Source organism: Aedes albopictus, chromosome 3, assembly GCF_035046485.1.
Source record: "Aedes albopictus strain Foshan chromosome 3, AalbF5, whole genome shotgun sequence".
Lineage (NCBI taxonomy): Eukaryota > Metazoa > Arthropoda > Insecta > Diptera > Culicidae > Aedes > Aedes albopictus.
This window is the reverse complement of record NC_085138.1, coordinates 326,454,462-326,474,245: the sequence shown is the minus strand read 5'-3', so window position 1 is coordinate 326,474,245 and position 19,784 is coordinate 326,454,462. Positions and strand designations below refer to the sequence as shown.

The following is a 19,784-nucleotide window of genomic DNA, read 5'->3' as shown; positions in this document are numbered from 1 at the left end:
ACATGAAAAATGAAATAAAAGTTGGAAACTTTACTAAGCTGGTTTTCTTTATGCTTTCCATTCTTATATGTAAAATAAAAATAATGAGAAAACATACGAATAATGTTTGCGTTGAAAACTCAAAATAATGATAGTATTTTTTTAACCCTAAAAGGGATACCTTCATGGCCTCAGTTTCGTCACCCCGCTGAGTGTGTTCCATCAAAGACGAGTTCTGAAAGGTGCCTGGGGTCCAATGGACCCCAGGTATCCCTTTTAGGGTTAAATAATAATATCGAATCGAACCTGAGAAGAAATAGCCAGTACACACTCTTTAATACAACTGAGTTACTTACTATAAAATTGTATTAAAGATTAAAAATCGATAGACCTTTTGTAAACTACAGAGTACGAAAACAACTTACGAAAATAAGATACATCGAATGTAGCAAAAAGAACACGTCATATGTCATGGAAATTTTTGAACATTCTCAACGTTACCTTGCAGATGAAAAGAAAAGAATTGCGAACGTGAATTGTACTCAGGTGCTTTGGGTGTGAATATCACGCCCTAGCAATTTTGGCCATCTTAGCTAGTTGAAGCACAGAGAAGGCCTGCTCAAGGATTTTGAAGCGAAACCACTACTTGGCCATTACTTGTCCTATCTTTTTGCACAGTAATAGAAACTAGCCACATGAAAAAAAAAACCTAGTGAGTAATACTCGCAAGTGAGAAACGAGGTCTTACTCACAAATGAGTAACTCACAGCGTGAGCATTACTTACAAAAGAGAAAGGTTAGTGAGTATTTTTTACTCGTATATGGAAAACCGGTAATGGGAAGATTTTTTTTTAAGAAATTGTTGCAGAGATTCCTTGAGATATTTCTAAAGGCATTCTTAAGATATTCCTTGATTAATTTCTTCAGGAATTCTTTTGAATAGATTTCGAAGGGTTCCTTCTTGAACTCCAGCAAGAAAAACTTTCACACGCTTTTTTGAGATTTGTTTTAAAAATTTCGAAAATTTCTTGTCGACGGATAACTTTATTAATATCTCCACAGATTCTTTGAGAAATTCATTCAGAAATATTTCCAAAGAATTTCTACGGAAATTCCTTAAGAAATACCTGAAGAATTTATTTCTGGGGTTTTTGCAAATGTTTTGTTATGCGTTCCATAAAGAATTTCCCGAAATGTTTCTCCAGGTGTTTCCCCAAGAAGTTCTTTGGAAACTTCTTCTAGGATGTAAAAAAAAGAAATTCGGGTTAAGTACTGTTCCTTTCAATTCCACTAAGAATTTGCATCCCTTGACAGATACGTATTTCGACCTCAACTGTAAGGTCGCCTTCAGTCCCTCGTACTTGACTCGACTTTACTTGACTGGAGTCAAGTCAAGTACGAGAGACTGAAGACGACCTTACAGTTGAGGTCGGAATACGTATTTGTCAAAGGATGCCAATTCTTAGTGGAATTAAAAGGAACAGTACTTAACCAGATTTTCTTTTTTCTTACCACTAACTATACTTCCTCTAAGTCTTTCTTTCAGAATTTCCTGTTTAGATTTCTTCAGAAATTCGTATGTGAAGATATATTTATTTCCAGAGGTTTCTTCAAAATTTCAAAATTAAGAAGTTACTTCATGGAGTTTTCCTGAAAAAAATAAAAATTCTGAAATTCTTAAAGTTTATTTTTCACAAATCCTAAAGGGATTTGTTCGGAAACTCTTCCCAGGGTTCTCCCAGATTTTTTTGCTGCAGAGTTTTGCTCAAACAGCGTCAAATTAGGCAAGGAATCATAATACCCACGCTTTTTGCACCATTTTATTGCAGAAACGGAGAATTGACCTTCTCACCATACTAAAATTCAGCTCATTACTACAAATCTAGTACTACATCGAACGTGCCCCATTGTTGAGAGAATCTTTTGGAAAAAAAGAAAAAAATCCTGAAGAAAGGTCTGAACAAATCCAAAGCAATGCCTGGAGGAATACCTCAAGGAACCATTGGATAAACTCCTGTAGGAACTTTCCACAAAAATCTTTTGAGAATTTCTAGAGGAATTTCCAAAAAAAAAATCCCTGAAAAAATGGAGTAATCTTTTAGGTAGAAATGTAGGCAATCATTTCTGGGATGATTCTTGAAGTTTATTGTTTATATCTTTCTTTTTTTGTGTATTTTAAATTATGCTAGTTCTTCATACAAACTGGATGTTTCTGAATTTCTGATGGAATCTCCGAATGTTTGTTAAAGAAAACTATCTTCTGGAATTGCATCTTTTCAAGATACGTGAGAAGAAATCATTGATAAATTTTCGGAGAAATTCTATAGAAAAACTCCTGAAAAAAATATGGAGGAATTTCCCCAAAAAATATTGGAAAAAAATATTAAGAGATACAAGCATAACTTATGTAGCAATTCCAGAAGGAATTTTCGCTTTAATCCTTTAAAGAATCTCATAAAGATTTTCGAAAAGAATGTCTGCGGAAACCCGTGAATCAGTTTCAGGATATTTTTTGAGAAACTCCCAGGAAAGTCCCAGGGATAATTCCTGGAAGAATCCCTGGAGAAATTTGCACAAAAATTAGGTAACGTAAAAGTTCAGAATAATTAAGAATATACATATTTACTTTACCATGCAAAATCATAAAGTTCTGCTATTTACACCATTCAGTGAAATTTTACTGCAAATAGAAATGTTCGTGCAAAATTCGGGACACAAAAATTTACATGTGCAACATACAGATTTCTAACGGGGTCTGACTGGATCTACGGAAACTTGGTGTGATAAAATACAGACAAATACAGATTTTCTAAAATCCTGATACAGATTTTTGGAAAAATCATCTGGTATCCCTGCCTGTCGGCCACATAAGGGTTAAAAATCATGCCGTCCCGCTAGTTCTGGTACTTGATGCCGTGCAAATAAACAAGGCACATCCTGACGGCACACAAACGTCGTCCAACTCTTTCCGGGTGACCTTTTCCGGCTCCGCTTTACCGAGCGTTCTTGTGATTGGGCTCCTTTGACTACCTGTTCGCACCTCACTTCCTTTTGTGAGACCTCTTCTGAAGCAACGGCGCGCATCCTGAAGGGCTAATGGAGTTTTGTGAGTCATCTGGTATAAAGTCTTTGATAGGAGACAATGCTTTGAACTTGTTTACTGCCATGAGCAGCATAGTTGTCCTATAAAGAGGCCGCTAGAACTTTTGAAAACAACCACCCTTAGCCAAAGTCAACCATGCGTATTTTTTTTTAGATTTCTTCCGCTCTGTTATTTTATACGAAACATTGCAATACCACCCCCAATCACCCATACCCAACTTACCGGAGGGCAGAACGGTTTCTCTGTAAGTCGTGGCTTGTGGTTCGTTAGGTCTTCGAACTTCTAGGCTAGGCTTCTGAATCGGTTTGCTTTCGATTGGCTTGGCGACAATCTTCGATGGGCTTCCGGTGAAATCTATTCCAAAGAGAGCAACAAAATATATCGATTACCTTTAGCAACAAGCTTTGGTCCGTCTACGGCGATGGGGCACGTTGTGCACCTTACCGTTACTAATTCGCTTCGGTGCCGCGGTGGTTGGTGGAGCGACCGGTCTGGGGGTGGCCGGAGCAGGAGCAGGAGCAACACGCACCGGAGTAAAACTTTGACCCTGCGGTTGTTGGTTAATGAATGCGGGGGCCCTGTTGCTGGCGACGGTTGGACGGGGAGTTGTTGTCGTAGGTCTTGTTTGTCTGACTGTGGGAGCAGCAGTCACCGGAGCAGCAGGTGGGCTGTATTGAATGGGTGCCCTTGGGGGTGCTGGCCGACTGGCTGTCGTCGCCTGTTGCTGGCTGGCATCGGGTGTAATTTTCGCTCCTGTTTCAACAGCTGTTGGCCGGGCAGGGGCTGGTCGGGGTGGTGGCACTTCTCTGGGGGCTTGCGTCGGTGCTGGGGTTTCCTTTGTTACGCTGCCATCCTCGTTGACGACGACGTCCGGAGGAAGGACGAACTTGTTCGATTGCTTATGACTGAGATACAAGTACCGACAGACTTCAGGGAAATACAACCGATCCCATGGCAGATTTTCCTCCACAGCTTCCAGCAGTTGCTTTCTGAGAAAAGAGAAAATTCAATTTAGGTTCAAAGTCAACTTCCGTGTATTGACGTGTCGATTGATTTTATCGATGCGAGACAAGTCTTTTATCTTTTGAGAATTTCTACACTTACACACTCTCCGCCACGCGTTGTCGATAGATTTTGGTTGGCTTGTTCGGCGGTACCACTCGATAGCCTTTCAGATCGGAAACGTAATGGTACAGATGGGTACCATTTTTGGGATCCACGAATCCGTAGCACCCGTAGGTTACATCGTCCGGTCCGCGAACTTTGTGCTGGAACTGGTTAAAGTTCTGCTTGGCGACGTTGTAGCCATAGTTGAACGAGCCTTCCCGCGTTTTGAATTGATGATAGGTTTTCGAGTCTTTATCAACATCCACTGTGATGTCAATGTTATCATTCGTCAGAGCTTCTACCGCTGCCAGTAGTGCGACTAGAGCCAGAGACTGGAGGAAGAGAAACACTTTCGTTAGTTTGCTGGAAATTTATCTCGACGTGGGAAGTTTGAAGAAGGAGCAGCGAAATAGTTGATAATGTGTGATGTGATTGAATGAAAACAGCAGAGGCTTTCCACGGACCAGCACGAATCCATTTTAATCGATGTTTTTTAATCTACTTGATATTTTTGTATACTATTCCTTTTTATGTGAGAAACCATTTTTTCATATCAAAAGTTCATATTTTGTGTCGACTCACTTTCAATTAGGGCCTATGAAAAAATGGAACACAAGCAAATAAAAAATTATAACACGGAAACGGCTTGTTCGATCGGAAAGGTGTCTTCAGCAAAGTTGTAGAATAATATATTGCGGCTCTCAGAAAAATACACATTGAAAAATTTATTTAGTTTTTCTTCTGAAAAAACTGAATTTTGTTACTAAAAATCAAATATCTCGAAAAGCTATTTTTTTACCTTCGTGTTTTTTTGTGAGAATGAAGTTCATTCTGTTAGCTATCATCTCTAAAATTTTTATAGTGGTAAAAAAAATGTACAAAAAAGTTATGGCACTTTGATCATTTTTGGTTGCGTGTTTTTTTAGAGTGCATGACGAATTTCCTGCAAACTAGATTTTGGGGTAGGCAGCACCCTCTCAGATTTCAATGGAATTGTGTAGGTATGAAGACTATGTACTTTAAAACAACGTTGCATACTTTGTTGTTGTTTTTTTTTTAATTTACACTTGTCTGCGAACAACATCATATATTGCTACGGATGCAGCCAACGGCTGGATATGCTCGCTACATTCAGGTACTCCACGGGCCGAATTGCGCTACTGTTGCTGTTGCGGTCGTTGTAGTGAACCGCTTCACATCTACGTGGACAACGGTACGGTCCACTACCACTACGGAGTGGATGGTCATCATCGGTCAGCGGGAGCAGAGAGTAGCAGAGAAGTTTAGTTGATCCTCAGTACGTCGTCGCGATCAGTCGCAAGGGGCGAACCCTTGCCCGATTTTAATTTGTTATGTGTTTAGTTTAAGAATAAATGTTCGTAGTTTAAGTTGGAATAAAAAAGGTGTAGTTTTTGTAATAAAGTGTTTTCGTGTGAACCTGTGGTGTAATTTACTGCATGCGAAGAGGAAGGTGTACCGATGACAAGAAACTAAGGAAGGATACGGGCCAGGATAAGAGTCGGAATACGGAGGCTGCATGATTGGATTGACGAAGGAAATTGAAGGTACGTTCTGGTGAAGGTCGTGTGGAGGTCGAACACTACTGCGGTCGGATGCTCTCCGACATAAACTGGTCCTTCGAGCCGGATTTCCACAACCGCCAGACCAAGGATCGGTCGAAATTCGACACTTCGACCACTTCGCGCCAAGAACGTCCAGCAAAGGCCCTTCGTTGGACAAAGGACACCCGCCATACTACACTGTCCTGAATAGGTCAAGCGCCATCCAAACGGGCTTCAAAGGAAGAAGTCGCCATCTCAAGCCGTCTTCAAAGGATCCTTCGGCCATTCAAGATCGTATGAAAGGATCCAACCGCCATCGGCCACCAATCCAATAGGATCATCCAACCAACTCGACCACTGCCCAAAGGATTCGCGCCAAGCTATTCGCCATCAACTCGAATCAGCCACACCAAACGAAGTCTCGAGTGGGAATCTGGATTTGGCTAGCAGTATTCGATCGTCTGCAGGATTGTAGAATAACCGGAGCGTTGTTCTACTACCGGTCAGGTATGTAAGAACACACTAGTTAGTATATGTTTAGCCGAAGCATGATCCACATTCCCCACTAACGCCAACCATTCGATCTCTTGTGTGACTGTGGCTCGTCGTGAATCAACCGGACTGTGAACGAGATGTCGATGTGCTGCGACTTGTGCATGGAACGGTCGCTGTGAGGATCATCGTTCAACGAGTACCGCCGATGGTGAATTGGTTCGCGTAGAACTGATTCGGGACGATTTCAATCTGTGCATGCTGTAACGACGACTGATTACGACACCGAAGTGACGATTCACGGACAGACGACCAATTGTGACATCGAGAAGCACGATATCAAGGTTGCTTCCAGGCTCGGGCATCGCGGAACGGCCATTGCGGTCAGGTAAATACACTTTATAGTATATGCCCAGCCGAAGCTGGTTTTGTGATTCTACACACCTGAATAAATTTCAACCCTTTCGATGCCAATTGGACTGTTGCGAGTCAACTCATTTATGGACGCAATCCCTGAGGTTTTTCGTTGGTTTTCGGACTGAAGCTAATTCGTTCAGCGCCATCTTTAGTTCTCCAGGTGAGACTAAGTATATGTCCTGCCAAAGCAGGCATTTTGTATATCTACATTGGTTGTTTCTTCTCCGCTGCACTGGAATGGAATTAAATTGAGGCGATTTCACACTGTACCACCCACGACATTGGAAATTTGTGACGAATTTGGACATTTGGATGCAATTTGGACTCGGCTACAATTGCACGCTGTAGTTTCATAGGTGAGGCGAACAGTATATGTCTAGCCGAAGTTTCAAATTTGCATACTACATTATTGGGTTTTCCACTCCTACGCATTGCTGGCTTGAATCGAAACCTGAGACAACTGACCGTACATTGAGGTGAACCAAATCGGAGTTTGCTGCTTTGGCTTCGGTAGCGCCGCTGTTTCTTCTCATAGGTGAGCTGAACAGTATATGTCTAGCCGAAGCAAACAAATTTGCATACTACATCTGCGTTTTCTCTCGAATTTGGATTCTCAATCGATTCAACCATACTGCGAGTGGAGGATACTGCCGGATCACCGAGTTTCGTCTGAGCTCCGGTTGCGTAAGGCAAGCAACCATGTCGAAACCCGTCACGAGGAGTGCGGATTCCCTGAAGTCGTTGACTACAAAACTGAAGGGACTCAAATTATCTTTAAGTAATATTTGCGTATTCGTTAAAAACTTCAAAGATGATACTACCGCTGCTCAAATCAATGTCCGCCTTGAGAAGTTGGATACGCTATGGGTACAGATTAGTGAAACTGTTTGGGAAATCGAAGCGCACGAAGATTTCGAGGAACAAGAAAGCCTTCAGACCAGCCAAGTGGAAATGGAGAACCGCTACTACGATGCGAAATCGTTTCTAGTGGAGAAGGCTCAAGCGTTTCAGAGCGATGCCAATCAGCACCAAACGCTTCATCCTGGAGACGCCACTCTACATGGCATGATGGACCACGTTCGGCTGCCTCAAATCAAGCTTCAATGTTTTGATGGCAATATCGACGATTGGTTGAGTTTCAGGGATCTTTACACTTCCCTGATTCACGAAAAACCCGATCTACCAGCAGTGGAGAAATTTCACTATCTGAAAGGTTGCCTGGCAGGTGAGGCAAGGGCACTGATCGATCCGCTAAAGATCACGAGGGACAATTATCAGGTTGCTTGGCAAACGTTGCTAAAACGGTACAACAACAATAAGCTTCTAAAAAAGAAGCAGGTACAAGCGCTCATCAAATTGCCTTCTCTCTGCAAGGAATCAATCACGGATCTCCACAAATTGGTTGATGGATTCGACCGTGTGATTCAAACGCTCGACCAGATTATCCAGCCAGCGGATTATAAGGATCTGTTGCTGGTGGAACTTCTAAGTTCTCGTCTCGATCCTACCACACGACGCGGGTGGGAAGAACATTCGTCTACGAAGCAGCAGGACACTGTGAAGGATCTGCTGGAATTTCTACAGCGGAGAATACAAATTCTCGAAGCTCTACCAGCGAAGGTAGAAACGAAGATCGAGCAATCCCTACTACCGAAACGGAAACCGTTCTCAGCGAAGGTCAACAACAACGCCGTACAGTCGAACAACGCTAAGTGTCCGTCGTGTTCGGAGATTCATGGACTCCACATTTGTCCAGCCTTTCTGAAGATGTCGTTGTCCAGTCGAGAGTCCCTACTGCGGGCTCAATCGCTCTGCCGCAATTGCCTCAAACGTGGTCATCTTGCTCGAGAGTGTGCATCGAAGTTCTCTTGTCGGTATTGTAAGGCACGACACCACTCCTTGCTGTGCTTCAAGGCAGGAGACGCCAACGGTAGCCAAGGATCATCAGGGAAGGCGAATCTGGGAGATAGCGCTAAGCAGGACGGCACAGGTGCGAATTCGATGGCAGCGAATGCCTCAGCGGTTGAATCTACTTCTTCCAACGCGGCACAGTGCGTCTCATCTCAGGTTCTCCTAGCTACAGCAGTCGTAGTGATCGAAGACGACCAAGGTTCTCGCTATCCAGCACGAGCGCTACTGGATTCAGGGTCGGAATGCAACTTCATCACCGAGAATCTTTACCAGACGATGAAGGTAGCGGTTAAAAGGACGGACATTTCGATTATGGGCATCGGTCAATCAAGCACTAAGGCATCTCGCAAGATCAAGGCAGTCGTCAAGTCTCGAAACTCGTCGTACGCCCGATCGATGGAATTTCTCGTTCTACCGAAGGTCACAGCCTGCCTACCAACCTCTACAGTTCAGGCAAATGAATGGGATATACCGGTAGACATCGAATTAGCGGATCCGGAGTTTTTCCGGTCAAGAAAGGTCGACTTGGTGTTAGGGATCCAAGCTTTCTTCAGCTTCTTTCCAACCGGAAGGGAAATCCAACTTGGAAAAGGTTTACCTGTGCTGACCGAGTCCGTATTTGGGTGGATAGTGACAGGCGAAGTCACTACAGCAAGTCAGGGTACCAAGTACACTTGCAATATGGCAGTCTCGGACGATCTGGAGGAACTAATGGCACGGTTTTGGTCCTGCGAGGAAGTGGGAGCCGTCAGCAAATTCTCTCCAGAAGAAGCGCACTGCGAGGAGAACTACGAACGGACAGTCAAGCGGGAATCGGACGGACGATACACGGTCACCCTCCCCAAGAACCCCGAAGTTTTGGCGGAAATCGGTGAATCGAAGGATATTGCTCTGAGACGGCTGCGAGCGGTAGAACGAAGGTTGTCCAAGGATGAGCGGCTTCGGAAGCAGTACAGCGACTTCATGACTGAATATCTGGAGCTCGGTCACATGCGAATGGTGAATGACTGCGAGGAGAATAGAGTCAAGCGTTGTTTTCTACCCCACCACCCGGTGATCAAGGAGTCTAGCACCACGACCAAGGTGAGAGTGGTCTTCGACGCTTCGTGTAAAACGTCTACGGGTGTATCACTCAATGATGCACTGTATGCTGGACCAGTCGTTCAGCAAGATCTCAGGTCGATCGTTCTCCGCAGTCGGATTCGTCAGGTGATGGTTGTAGCTGATGTGGAAAAAATGTTTCGGCAGATCTGGACGAATTCGGAAGACACTCATCTACAATGCGTTTTGTGGACGTCACCAGATGGGAAGGTTTCCACATACGAACTTCTAACTGTGACGTACGGCACCAAATCTGCCCCATATCTCGCTACTCGGACCTTGAAACAGCTGGCGTCCGATGAGCGGGACAGGTTTCCTCTAGCAGCACCAACCATCGAAGAGGACGTGTATATGGACGACGTTATCTCTGGAGCAGACGACGTCGAATCGGCGATCGAATTGAGAAGGCAAGTCGACGCAATGATGATCAGCGGTGGATTCAAACTGCGAAAGTGGGCTTCCAACCGCCCGGAAGTACTACAAGGCATTCCAAGGGAAAATCTGGCGTTACCTGATTCGGACGGCATTGATTGGGACCAGGATGCAGAGGTGAAAGCATTGGGCTTAACATGGCTTCCCAACGTAGATCAATTCCGTTTCAAGTTCGAAATTTCTCCAATCACCGAGCATCAGATCCTCACGAAACGACAGGTGCTGTGTTTCATAGCGAGACTATTCGACCCACTAGGTCTGCTTGGAGCGACCATCACTTCAGCGAAGATCTTCATGCAGCGGCTTTGGTGTCTGAAGAACGAAGAAGGTCAGAATCTTCAATGGGATGACCCACTACCCGAAATGGTGGGTGAGGAATGGCGAACATTTCACGAGCAACTTCACTCACTGAACGAAATTCGGATTCCACGATGCGTCATAGGTCCTGGCTCACTATCCGTAGAATACCACTGTTGCTCGGACGCCTCAACTGTCGCTTACGGTGCGACAATCTACGTTCGGAGCCAAAGGGGCGATGGCACAGTTTCAGTTCACCTTTTGACCTCGAAATCAAAGGTGGCACCGCTCAAGGTGCAGTCTCTACCTCGATTGGAACTCTGCGGCGCACTTTTGGCAGCACAGCTTTGGGAAAAGGTAGCAGACTCGCTGAAAACAGATGGCCGAGTTCAATTTTGGACGGATTCGACATGCGTACTCCATTGGATAAGGTCACCACCAGGAACATGGACAACTTTCGTCGCGAACAGAGTTGCGAAAATTCAAGGTTTGACGGAAGCAGATCAATGGAGACACGTTCCTGGAGTTACAAACCCGGCTGATCTGATCTCGCGTGGAATCTCGCCGAACAACATCCTTGGGAACGATATGTGGTGGCATGGACCTACCTGGCTGCTGCAAAACCCTGAAAGTTGGCCCAAACCCGTGAAAAACACCCCAGAAGAAGAGTTGGAGAAACGACGCAATGTGGTGGCTTGTGCTTCGTCGAAGGAATCTGGGTTCATTTCGGATTTTTTAGCCAAATTTTCATCGTTTACGAGGTTAATACGGATGACCGCATACTGGTTGCGCTTCCTGAACAACTTACGGTGCTCAGCGGATGTGAAACGGACAGGATTTCTATCTAGTTTTGAACTACAAGCTGCGGAGCAGGTGATCATTCGGAAGGTTCAGGAGGAGTCGTTTCCGGACGAAATCAGCAAGTTGTTGGCTGGCACACCTGTGGCTCGGAATTCTCCTCTGCGATGGTACAATCCACAAATGGACGAAAACGGCATCCTACGAGTCGGGGGTCGATTAGCTCATTCCGAAGAGTCGCCGAGAACGAAGCATCCGATTGTTTTACCGGCAAGACACGCTCTCACTGAGTTGATCCTCCAGCATCATCATCAAATGTACCTCCACGCTGGGCCACAATTGCTTCTAGGTACGGTTCGGCAACGGTATTGGCCACTAGGTGGCAGAAACCTGGCGAGAAAGGTCGTCCACCAATGTCAGCGATGCTTTCGTGCAAAACCGTCCGCAATGCAGCAACAAATGGGAGAATTACCGGCAGCTAGAGTCACCGTTTCGCGTCCTTTCTCGAAAGCTGGTGTCGATTTCTTCGGGCCTGTGTATCTGCGAGCTGGTCGTGGACGGACACCGACAAAGGCATACGTCGCAACCTTCGTGTGCATGGCCACGAAGGCCGTGCATATGGAACTAGTCTCAGACCTTTCTACGGAGCGGTTTCTACAGGCGTTGAGACGTTTCTTTGCTCGCCGGGGGCGCTGCACCGATGTTTACTCGGATAACGGGACGAATTTTGTGGGAGCAAGAAATCAAATCCGAGAGCTGTTCGATTTGCTGAAAGAGAAGACACATCGTGAAACTGTCGCAAAGGAATGTGCAAACGAAGGCATATACTGGCACTTCAACCCTCCAAGTGCCCCACATTTCGGGGGTTTGTGGGAGGCAGCAGTTCGATCAGCGAAGTTCCATCTACTACGAGTGGTCGGTAGCAATCCTGTGCATCAAGAGGATTTCGTCACCTTGCTGACACAAGTGGAGGCCTGTATGAATTCTAGGCCAATGACGTCACTCTCAGATGATCCTCTAGACTTGGAGCCGTTGACGCCGGCACACTTTCTGGTTGGAGGATCTCTGTTATCCATGCCTGATCCTGATCTCAGCGACGTCCAGCTTAATCGTTTGACACGATTCCAACTTGTACAGCGGCAGCTTCAGGATTTCTGGAGACGCTGGCGACGCGAATATTTGTCCCAGCTTCAGGCCCGATCAAAACATTGGCAACCAGCAGTTGATGTTCAGGTTGGAAGATTGGTTGTGGTAGTTGAGTCGAATCAGCCACCTACACAGTGGAAGATGGGCCGGATTGAGGAGTTGCACCCGGGCGAAGATGGAGTCACTCGAGTGGTCACAGTGCGAACATCTACTGGCAGTTTGAAACGACCGTTGGTCAAACTCTGTTTGTTACCAATGCAGGATCAGAATGAATAAGGTTGAGTTCGTAAATTTCGTCCAGTGCATCGAGAGGAGGTTTCTTTATTTTCAGAAGTTTCCCGGCAACTTCAGGGTGGGTGAGGATGTCTGCGAACAACATCATATATTGCTACGGATGCAGCCAACGGCTGGATATGCTCGCTACATTCAGGTACTCCACGGGCCGAATTGCGCTACTGTTGCTGTTGCGGTCGTTGTAGTGAACCGCTTCACATCTACGTGGATAACGGTACGGTCCACTACCACTACGGAGTGGATGGTCATCATCGGTCAGCGGGAGCAGAGAGTAGCAGAGAAGTTTAGTTGATCCTCAGTACGTCGTCGCGATCAGTCGCAAGGGGCGAACCCTTGCCCGATTTTAATTTGTTATGTGTTTAGTTTAAGAATAAATGTTCGTAGTTTAAGTTGGAATAAAAAAGGTGTAGTTTTTGTAATAAAGTGTTTTCGTGTGAACCTGTGGTGTAATTTACTGCATGCGAAGAGGAAGGTGTACCGATGACAAGAAACTAAGGAAGGATACGGGCCAGGATAAGAGTCGGAATACGGAGGCTGCATGATTGGATTGACGAAGGAAATTGAAGGTACGTTCTGGTGAAGGTCGTGTGGAGGTCGAACACTACTGCGGTCGGATGCTCTCCGACAACACTAATATTTGAAAAGGGCTTAAGTTTTTGACCATTTTTTCATACCAATGTAACTTTAAAATAACATGACCTACAAAAAAGTGTGGTATGTGTGACTTTAAGGAATTTGTGTGAACTTTCAAGTAAAAAATTGAAATATTGAAAAAACGATCACGCTAAAAAAGTTAAAAATAAATTGAAGTCAATTTGGAATACATGCCCATTTACAAAATTAAATTAATCCTATTTTGTAGAACCAAACCCCACACCAACCGTTAAGAATAGAATTCAAAATGGATCAAAGTAATTAAATTGCTATTATATGAATTCAACCCAACACAAAATGTTTTTTTTTTGAGTCAAACCAATTTTTGGGTACTTTTATACGTGGATTTTCACATATTAATATTGAACATAGCTTTATTTGCTTCAATTATAAATCTATCCAATACAAAAAATATAATTTAGGATTCTCTTTTGAACCAGAACACCAGATCTGTTACACAGAAATTCAGAATATCAACCAGAAGTCGAATTTCAACTTAAAAGTTTCCTTATTCATAGGAGAACAAAATAAATACTTTGCATTAGATAGACTTGTGAATCAAACATATGGAGCTATGTTTAATTTAATATATGAAAATATCTGTAAAAAACGCCCTGGATAAAAACATTTTTTTTTTCTACCGGAGAGAAACACGCAAAATGATGACATGAAGTATTTGTTGTTAGGAACCGTCCATTAAAGATGTAGCATTTTAGGGGAAGTTTATGATATTGCTAGGAGCCTTCTATTAGGTATGGGAGAATATACTTTAAGAGGAGAGGAGCTGTCAAAAATTTTCCACTTATGCTACCGTGATTTCGAATGCAGCGATATGGTCAAACTCAAACATTACAGAATCCTTGAAAAAGGTCCAATAAGGACCGAAACGTCGAGTTAAGAAAACATAGTTGTTTTTGATTGACCAAATTAGACTGAAATGCCAATTAAAGATATCACCCAACGTACAGTCGATCACCCAAAGAAAGTCAAACTCAAAGCAATAAAACAAGTACGACCACGATTCTCATCAGTCAACGAGTTTGAAACTTTTACTACAAATCATTTTATTGCAATAGGTAAATATCATTTAAAATTAAAAATCAATAATTTTGCTTTCGGGATGAAATTGATCAGTAAATGAAATACCTTTGCATGTGCCAAATATGTGTTTTCCACCTGAATTAACCACCCCAGTATGCGAAATGCTACGCAAAACTTTTACGAGTTTTCTCAATTTTTAATTATTCAAGTTTTAAATTTAGTAAATTTTATGAAAACGCCTTAAAGTATGCACTTTTCATACTGAAAAAGTGATTACTTCCGAAAAAGTGCAATTTTATGTATAAATTTGAATATTTATAAAAATTTTTATGATGAAATCGTGTTTAGCAAATACTTGGCAGCTAAAAGCATCCATTCGAATATTCATTACATGTGCGATACAGCCACGATAACAAAAGTTTGAAAGGGTATTTGAGATTCGCCAAACACGCAATTACGGAAAATATTTAATTTAATACAGAAATATGTGACTAATTGACTGTAAAACATGTAACTCATCATTCAATAATCCTTTAGCCAGATGATGGTCATTTTATACAAATTGTTGTAAGTTTAAAGCAATATTTTTTACAAATGAAAATGATCCTCACGTCGATCAATTTCACCCGAAATCACAGTACCTCAAAAATGCTTTTCTTCAAAAGTGCCCATCTTGCGATATATGGCAAAAATTTACAATAATAACAAAAATGTCATGTTTTGCAAATTGAAATAATTTTTCTTATTTGCATTTTTTTTACTTTTAAAGCTTATTGACATTTTTCAATGTTATAAAAGTTCACATGAATATCTCAAAGTCACCCATACATAACTTTATTGTAGGTAAATAATGTCATTTTTAAGTTATATTGAGTAAAAAACGGCCAAATACTTTAGCCCTTTTCAAATATTAGTCTAGATAAATAAAAAAAAACAACGTATGCAATCTTGCTTAAAAATACATAGTCTTTAAACCTAACAAATTCCATCGAATTCTGAGACAGTTTTGCCAAACCCCTACGGCGAGTTTGAGTGAATTCGTCATACACTCTAAAAAACACAACCGAAAATGTTCAAAGTGCCATAACTTTTTTGTACATTTTTTACCATTATGAAATTTCCACAGATGGTAGCTAACAGAATGAACTTTATTCTCACAAAATATCACGAAGGCAAAACAATAGCTTTTTTAGATATTTAATTTTTAGAAACAAAATTCAGTTTCTTCGGAAGAAAAACTAAATAAATTTTTCAATGTGTATTTTTCAGAGAGCCACCATTTATTAATCTACAACTTTGCCGAAGACAATTTTCCGATCAAACAAGCAGTTTCAGAGATATGTTTTTTCATTCGCATGTGTTCCATTTTTTCATAGGCACTATTTGAAAGTTAGTCGAGACTCTATAAAAAGTTTTAATATGAAAAAATGGTTATTTATATTGATTAAAACAGCTGTGCAAAATTAAAATGCAAAATTAAAAAAGGTGGATTTTTTTCGTGCTGCTTCGTGGAAAGCCTCAGCAGTGGAGTATTTCGCTTTGGTATGTTCTAGTGTAATAGTTTCAGCAGTGTTTCCCAAACTTTTTGAAGGAATCACTCCTTTGGAGCTGAACAAGCTTCTTACGCTATTAGGAAGTATATGTATTTATTAAGCTTAGCCAAGATCCTGAATAGCCGTATTGCCGTATTTTGCACTTTTCGGCACTTGTTCCGACATATTGTTTTCTTAAGTGTACATAAACAATAACAGAACTGCATGTGGGATTAAATTTTTCAGACATGATGTTCATTTGTAGTTCGTTCTAAAGAACTATGCCACCTAGAAAAGATTATCTGACGAGACTGCACGACTCGTTCCAAAAAAAAACATTATTTTGCAAATTGTTCCATAAATAACTATAATTGCATTTTTTTCTGGACCTAAAATATTTAAGAAAAAATAAAAAAATAGGCTCTCATGACCTTCAACCGCGGCCACTCGTATACAACATATTCGACGTCGTTTTAACGCCGCGACCTATGCCATGACCTTTCCGGTTGTCATCAAAAAATGTTCGCGACCGTGAAAAATAAAAACACAACCACCGTTACAGAGATGTTTCAAAAATTAACATATGTATCATCATCTCGGAAGCATTCGATTCGGTGGGTGTCTTGCCTAACGCTTGACCGCCGCAGAAAGAAATTAAATTCGGCATTAGCTTATTTGGAAGGTGATCCGTGCGTGGTCCGTCCAAGTCGCTGCTCTGCGCTGTTCTTTTCACCTTGGGAAAAGTTTGGAGCCGCACACGCAGCGTGATACGACCGATTAAGCACGGATGGCCGGCCAGGTGAGCTGTTGCGGCGATGGAGCCATCTCAAGACACACCGGTGGGAAAATCGCGCCACGCTATCGCCAGCGTTCGAGGCGAGAGCGAAAGATGATTGGCGTACGGTTTGTGTGGATTGTGGATCGTTATCATCGTATTGAAAATCGTTTCACTGACCCTGACAGTGCCTCTTTGGCGTGTCAAATAGAGTGCAGATATGCGATGCTAGTTATCGATCCGTTAGGGGCGTGGGTGTGGGACAAAAAAAATACGATTGCAATTGGACTTGTGTGGTTTTCCACAGGATGTTGCACTAAGTAGGTTGGAGATTTACGGCAGTGAAAGAAAAATTAAAAGGTCGTATCAAGTTTAAGCAAACAGGTATGAACTTATGCGTCTTTGTTTTCTTCAGGTTGTTATGCATTTCTCTCATTCGCCTGGTACAAAATGGCCCGAGACATTATTGTATGGCATCCGAGGCTATGTCGTCGCTTTTATCGCAATCAAAAGGCGATGATTGCTCACTCACGTGGATAGATATATGATCAATGAAAATGTCACAGTTGGCCTAGAAAGCGCGCAATATCAACAAAACGAATACTAGCCACGTATGCCAACCTTTCAAAAACAAAGGCACAGAAGCTAATTCATATTTTCTGAGTAAAATTTAAAAAAAAAAATAAAAAACTTGAGAACTACTAGACATTTTTTCCTCAAGGTAGTAACTGCTGTTTTTATCCTGAATCAAATCGAACATAAAATCCCGATGCAGAATGGCGGGCCAAACGGTCGGAAAACCCCTCTTTTTTATCTAGTTCATTTATTTGGGGCTCAATCGCGTATAACGCTTTACGGAGCCGAGGATCTTTCTTTGTACTTAATAGTATACATTATACAGAGTAATAACTTTTTAATGATATCTGTTAGTAATGGGTGGAAGCCAGGGTACTCGTGGCAACTCGAGGTTAGAAGGTCACATTTTGAGGGATGGACAGGGTAAGGATTGGGCCAAAGGTTTCACTGCAGCTCATCCAGGGGTGAATCGAATCTTGCTAGCGTATTCAGTGCCTTGTGGTGTTGGTACCAACTTGTTGTGGGACTTGGTCTTCCGGATGGCCAGGAGCAGCTTGGTAACACAAAGAGGACAACACAGAGAAAAAAAAACTTGAGAAGAAAACACAAGCGAATTAAACTTTTATACCAGCAGAGCGAAGAAAGTCGAAAATACTTACATCCCATGTATGTGATATCGCGGGTCCCCAACACATCTCTCACAAGAACAAAGGGTTGTCTACCTCGGGCCTCAAGGGTATCCAATAGTAGCGCTCTGGAGGCGTCATTATCCGGGCATTGCCAAACTACGTGGTCGATGTCATTATAACCGGAACCGTACTTAGTACAAATATTGCTCAACGCGAGGTTAATCCTGTGTAAATGCGCATCTATCGAGTAATGGTTGGACATAAGTCTTGACATCACGCGAATGAAATTGCGACTTACATCCACATCATACCACCACACTCGCAAAGAAAAAAAAACATAAGGAATAATGGAATGTACCCAAGTAACATTTTAAGTTTTGTTCGGCTCTACAAGAGATCTGCATGACCAATTTTATAAAACTTGCAATAAAACTGAATCATACATCAAAACCTCTTGATAACCTCTTTAAGAGCGTCTTCCGGCTAAGTGGACCACTCTCGGAGAGGTTTTGCAAACCGCATTAAGAGTAGCAATAAACCCGTTTTAAAACCTAGTTGAAATATTTCCCATTCTCGATTGTTGTTGTTTTTTTTTAACAAAAACTATGACAGCTCAAGATGCAGAGAAGCTTCTCCGATGGCACGTAAAGTTCAGGAGGATACATCATTCGTAAGTAGAAAGCGATTATTTCAAAGTAGTATTTTAGTAGTTATTGTGCTGGTAGGCTTATGCGCATTCGAATTTACCGTGAATATTGGGGTTGCAGAATCATAAAATTAATGCGCATCGAAAATAGTGAATATTATCATGTTGGAATGAAATAAATCAATTTGTGAATTTAGTAAAACTATCCCGAATCACAAGAAAACTCAGAAGAGAGAGTTTATTTATGTGAGCATGTTATGAAAATGGTTGCAAACTACCAATTCATTGCTAATTTAAGCAAAATTGACTATTTTTCATTCACGTAAGCTAATTCTTCAATAAGGCGACGACCATAATCAGCGAAAATAAAACGAAATCAAGTTTACTTTTATGATGACCGCAATAAACCTAGCAGTGTCGAAGTTTCTGCTTTTCCACCAACAGATGTCGTTACTAATCGAACGGATCGCCATCTGTTGAGAGTTTTAACAGTTTTATTGCGGTATTAATGATTGCCAGAAGGTTTACATATCGGAAAGTTTTGTTTACTCTTAAAATCTGTCTTTATGGATATCTTCAAGTATACTATAAAACATTTTATTAATGGTTTTCAAAAAATCAGTCATAAAACTGTGAGTTTTAATTATTGCTGTTATAAAACATTAATAAAAATCAAACAAAACCAATCAGCGATGGAATTGTTACTTGGGTAACCACCGTCCCAGCTGGCCATCTCGCCAATCATTTTGCTAACTTTGAAGAGAACTCTGGCGAGCAAAATGGAAAAATTCATAATGTGAAATTCTTCTATCATAGATCTCACCTTCCTGTGCGCCCACCTTTGGGGACTGTCCATTTATTACGTATGCAATTTTTACGATTTTTCGACAGTCCAAATATTTTTGTATGGCACGTAAGATTTCTCAAACCCCCCCTCCCTCCATTAACCCTTACGTAATTATGGCCCCTTGCGAGAGAGTCCACTCTCTCATTGCCATAAATTGAGCAATATGAGGGGACCCATACAAAGGTAATCTTGTAGGATCTTTCAACCAGTGCACCCATCTGCTCCCTTATTTTTGTTTTACAGGTTTCATCGACCGGAGTGCCTCAATCGAACTAAGGCTATCCGAGAAGATGAAGAAATGGTCTACGGGCATGTTGGAAATCATCCTCAAAGCAAAGTTGATTGCTGCCAGCTCAGCAACATAAACCGAACAAAGTTCCTGGAGTTTGCGGAAGGCGGTGAAATTTTCATTGAAGACACCGAAACCAGTGGATCCATTAATACG

The 19,784-nt window shown here is 42.2% G+C and overlaps 2 protein-coding genes across 2 annotated transcripts in view; one reads left to right on the top strand and one right to left on the bottom strand.

Moving 5' to 3' along the window:
* Positions 1–5,943, bottom strand: part of LOC115263539 (uncharacterized) — a 29,647-nt gene extending 23,704 nt beyond the window's left edge. The window contains exons 1-4 of the mRNA XM_062858035.1: positions 5,759–5,943; positions 4,187–4,552; positions 3,527–4,071; positions 3,305–3,436 (exon numbers count right to left, since the gene is read on the bottom strand). Of these exons, the coding sequence (XP_062714019.1) occupies positions 3,305–3,436; positions 3,527–4,071; positions 4,187–4,552; positions 5,759–5,943 (1,228 nt within the window). The remainder of the gene's footprint in view (positions 1–3,304; positions 3,437–3,526; positions 4,072–4,186; positions 4,553–5,758) is intronic.
* LOC134290829 (uncharacterized) lies at positions 5,292–12,621 on the top strand. The gene is made up of 2 exons (XM_062858034.1): positions 5,292–7,195; positions 7,304–12,621. Exon 2 carries the CDS (start codon positions 7,360–7,362, stop codon positions 12,619–12,621), a length of 5,262 nt encoding a protein of 1,753 aa, XP_062714018.1. The 5' UTR covers positions 5,292–7,195; positions 7,304–7,359.
* The last annotated feature ends 7,163 nt before the right edge of the window (positions 12,622–19,784 follow it).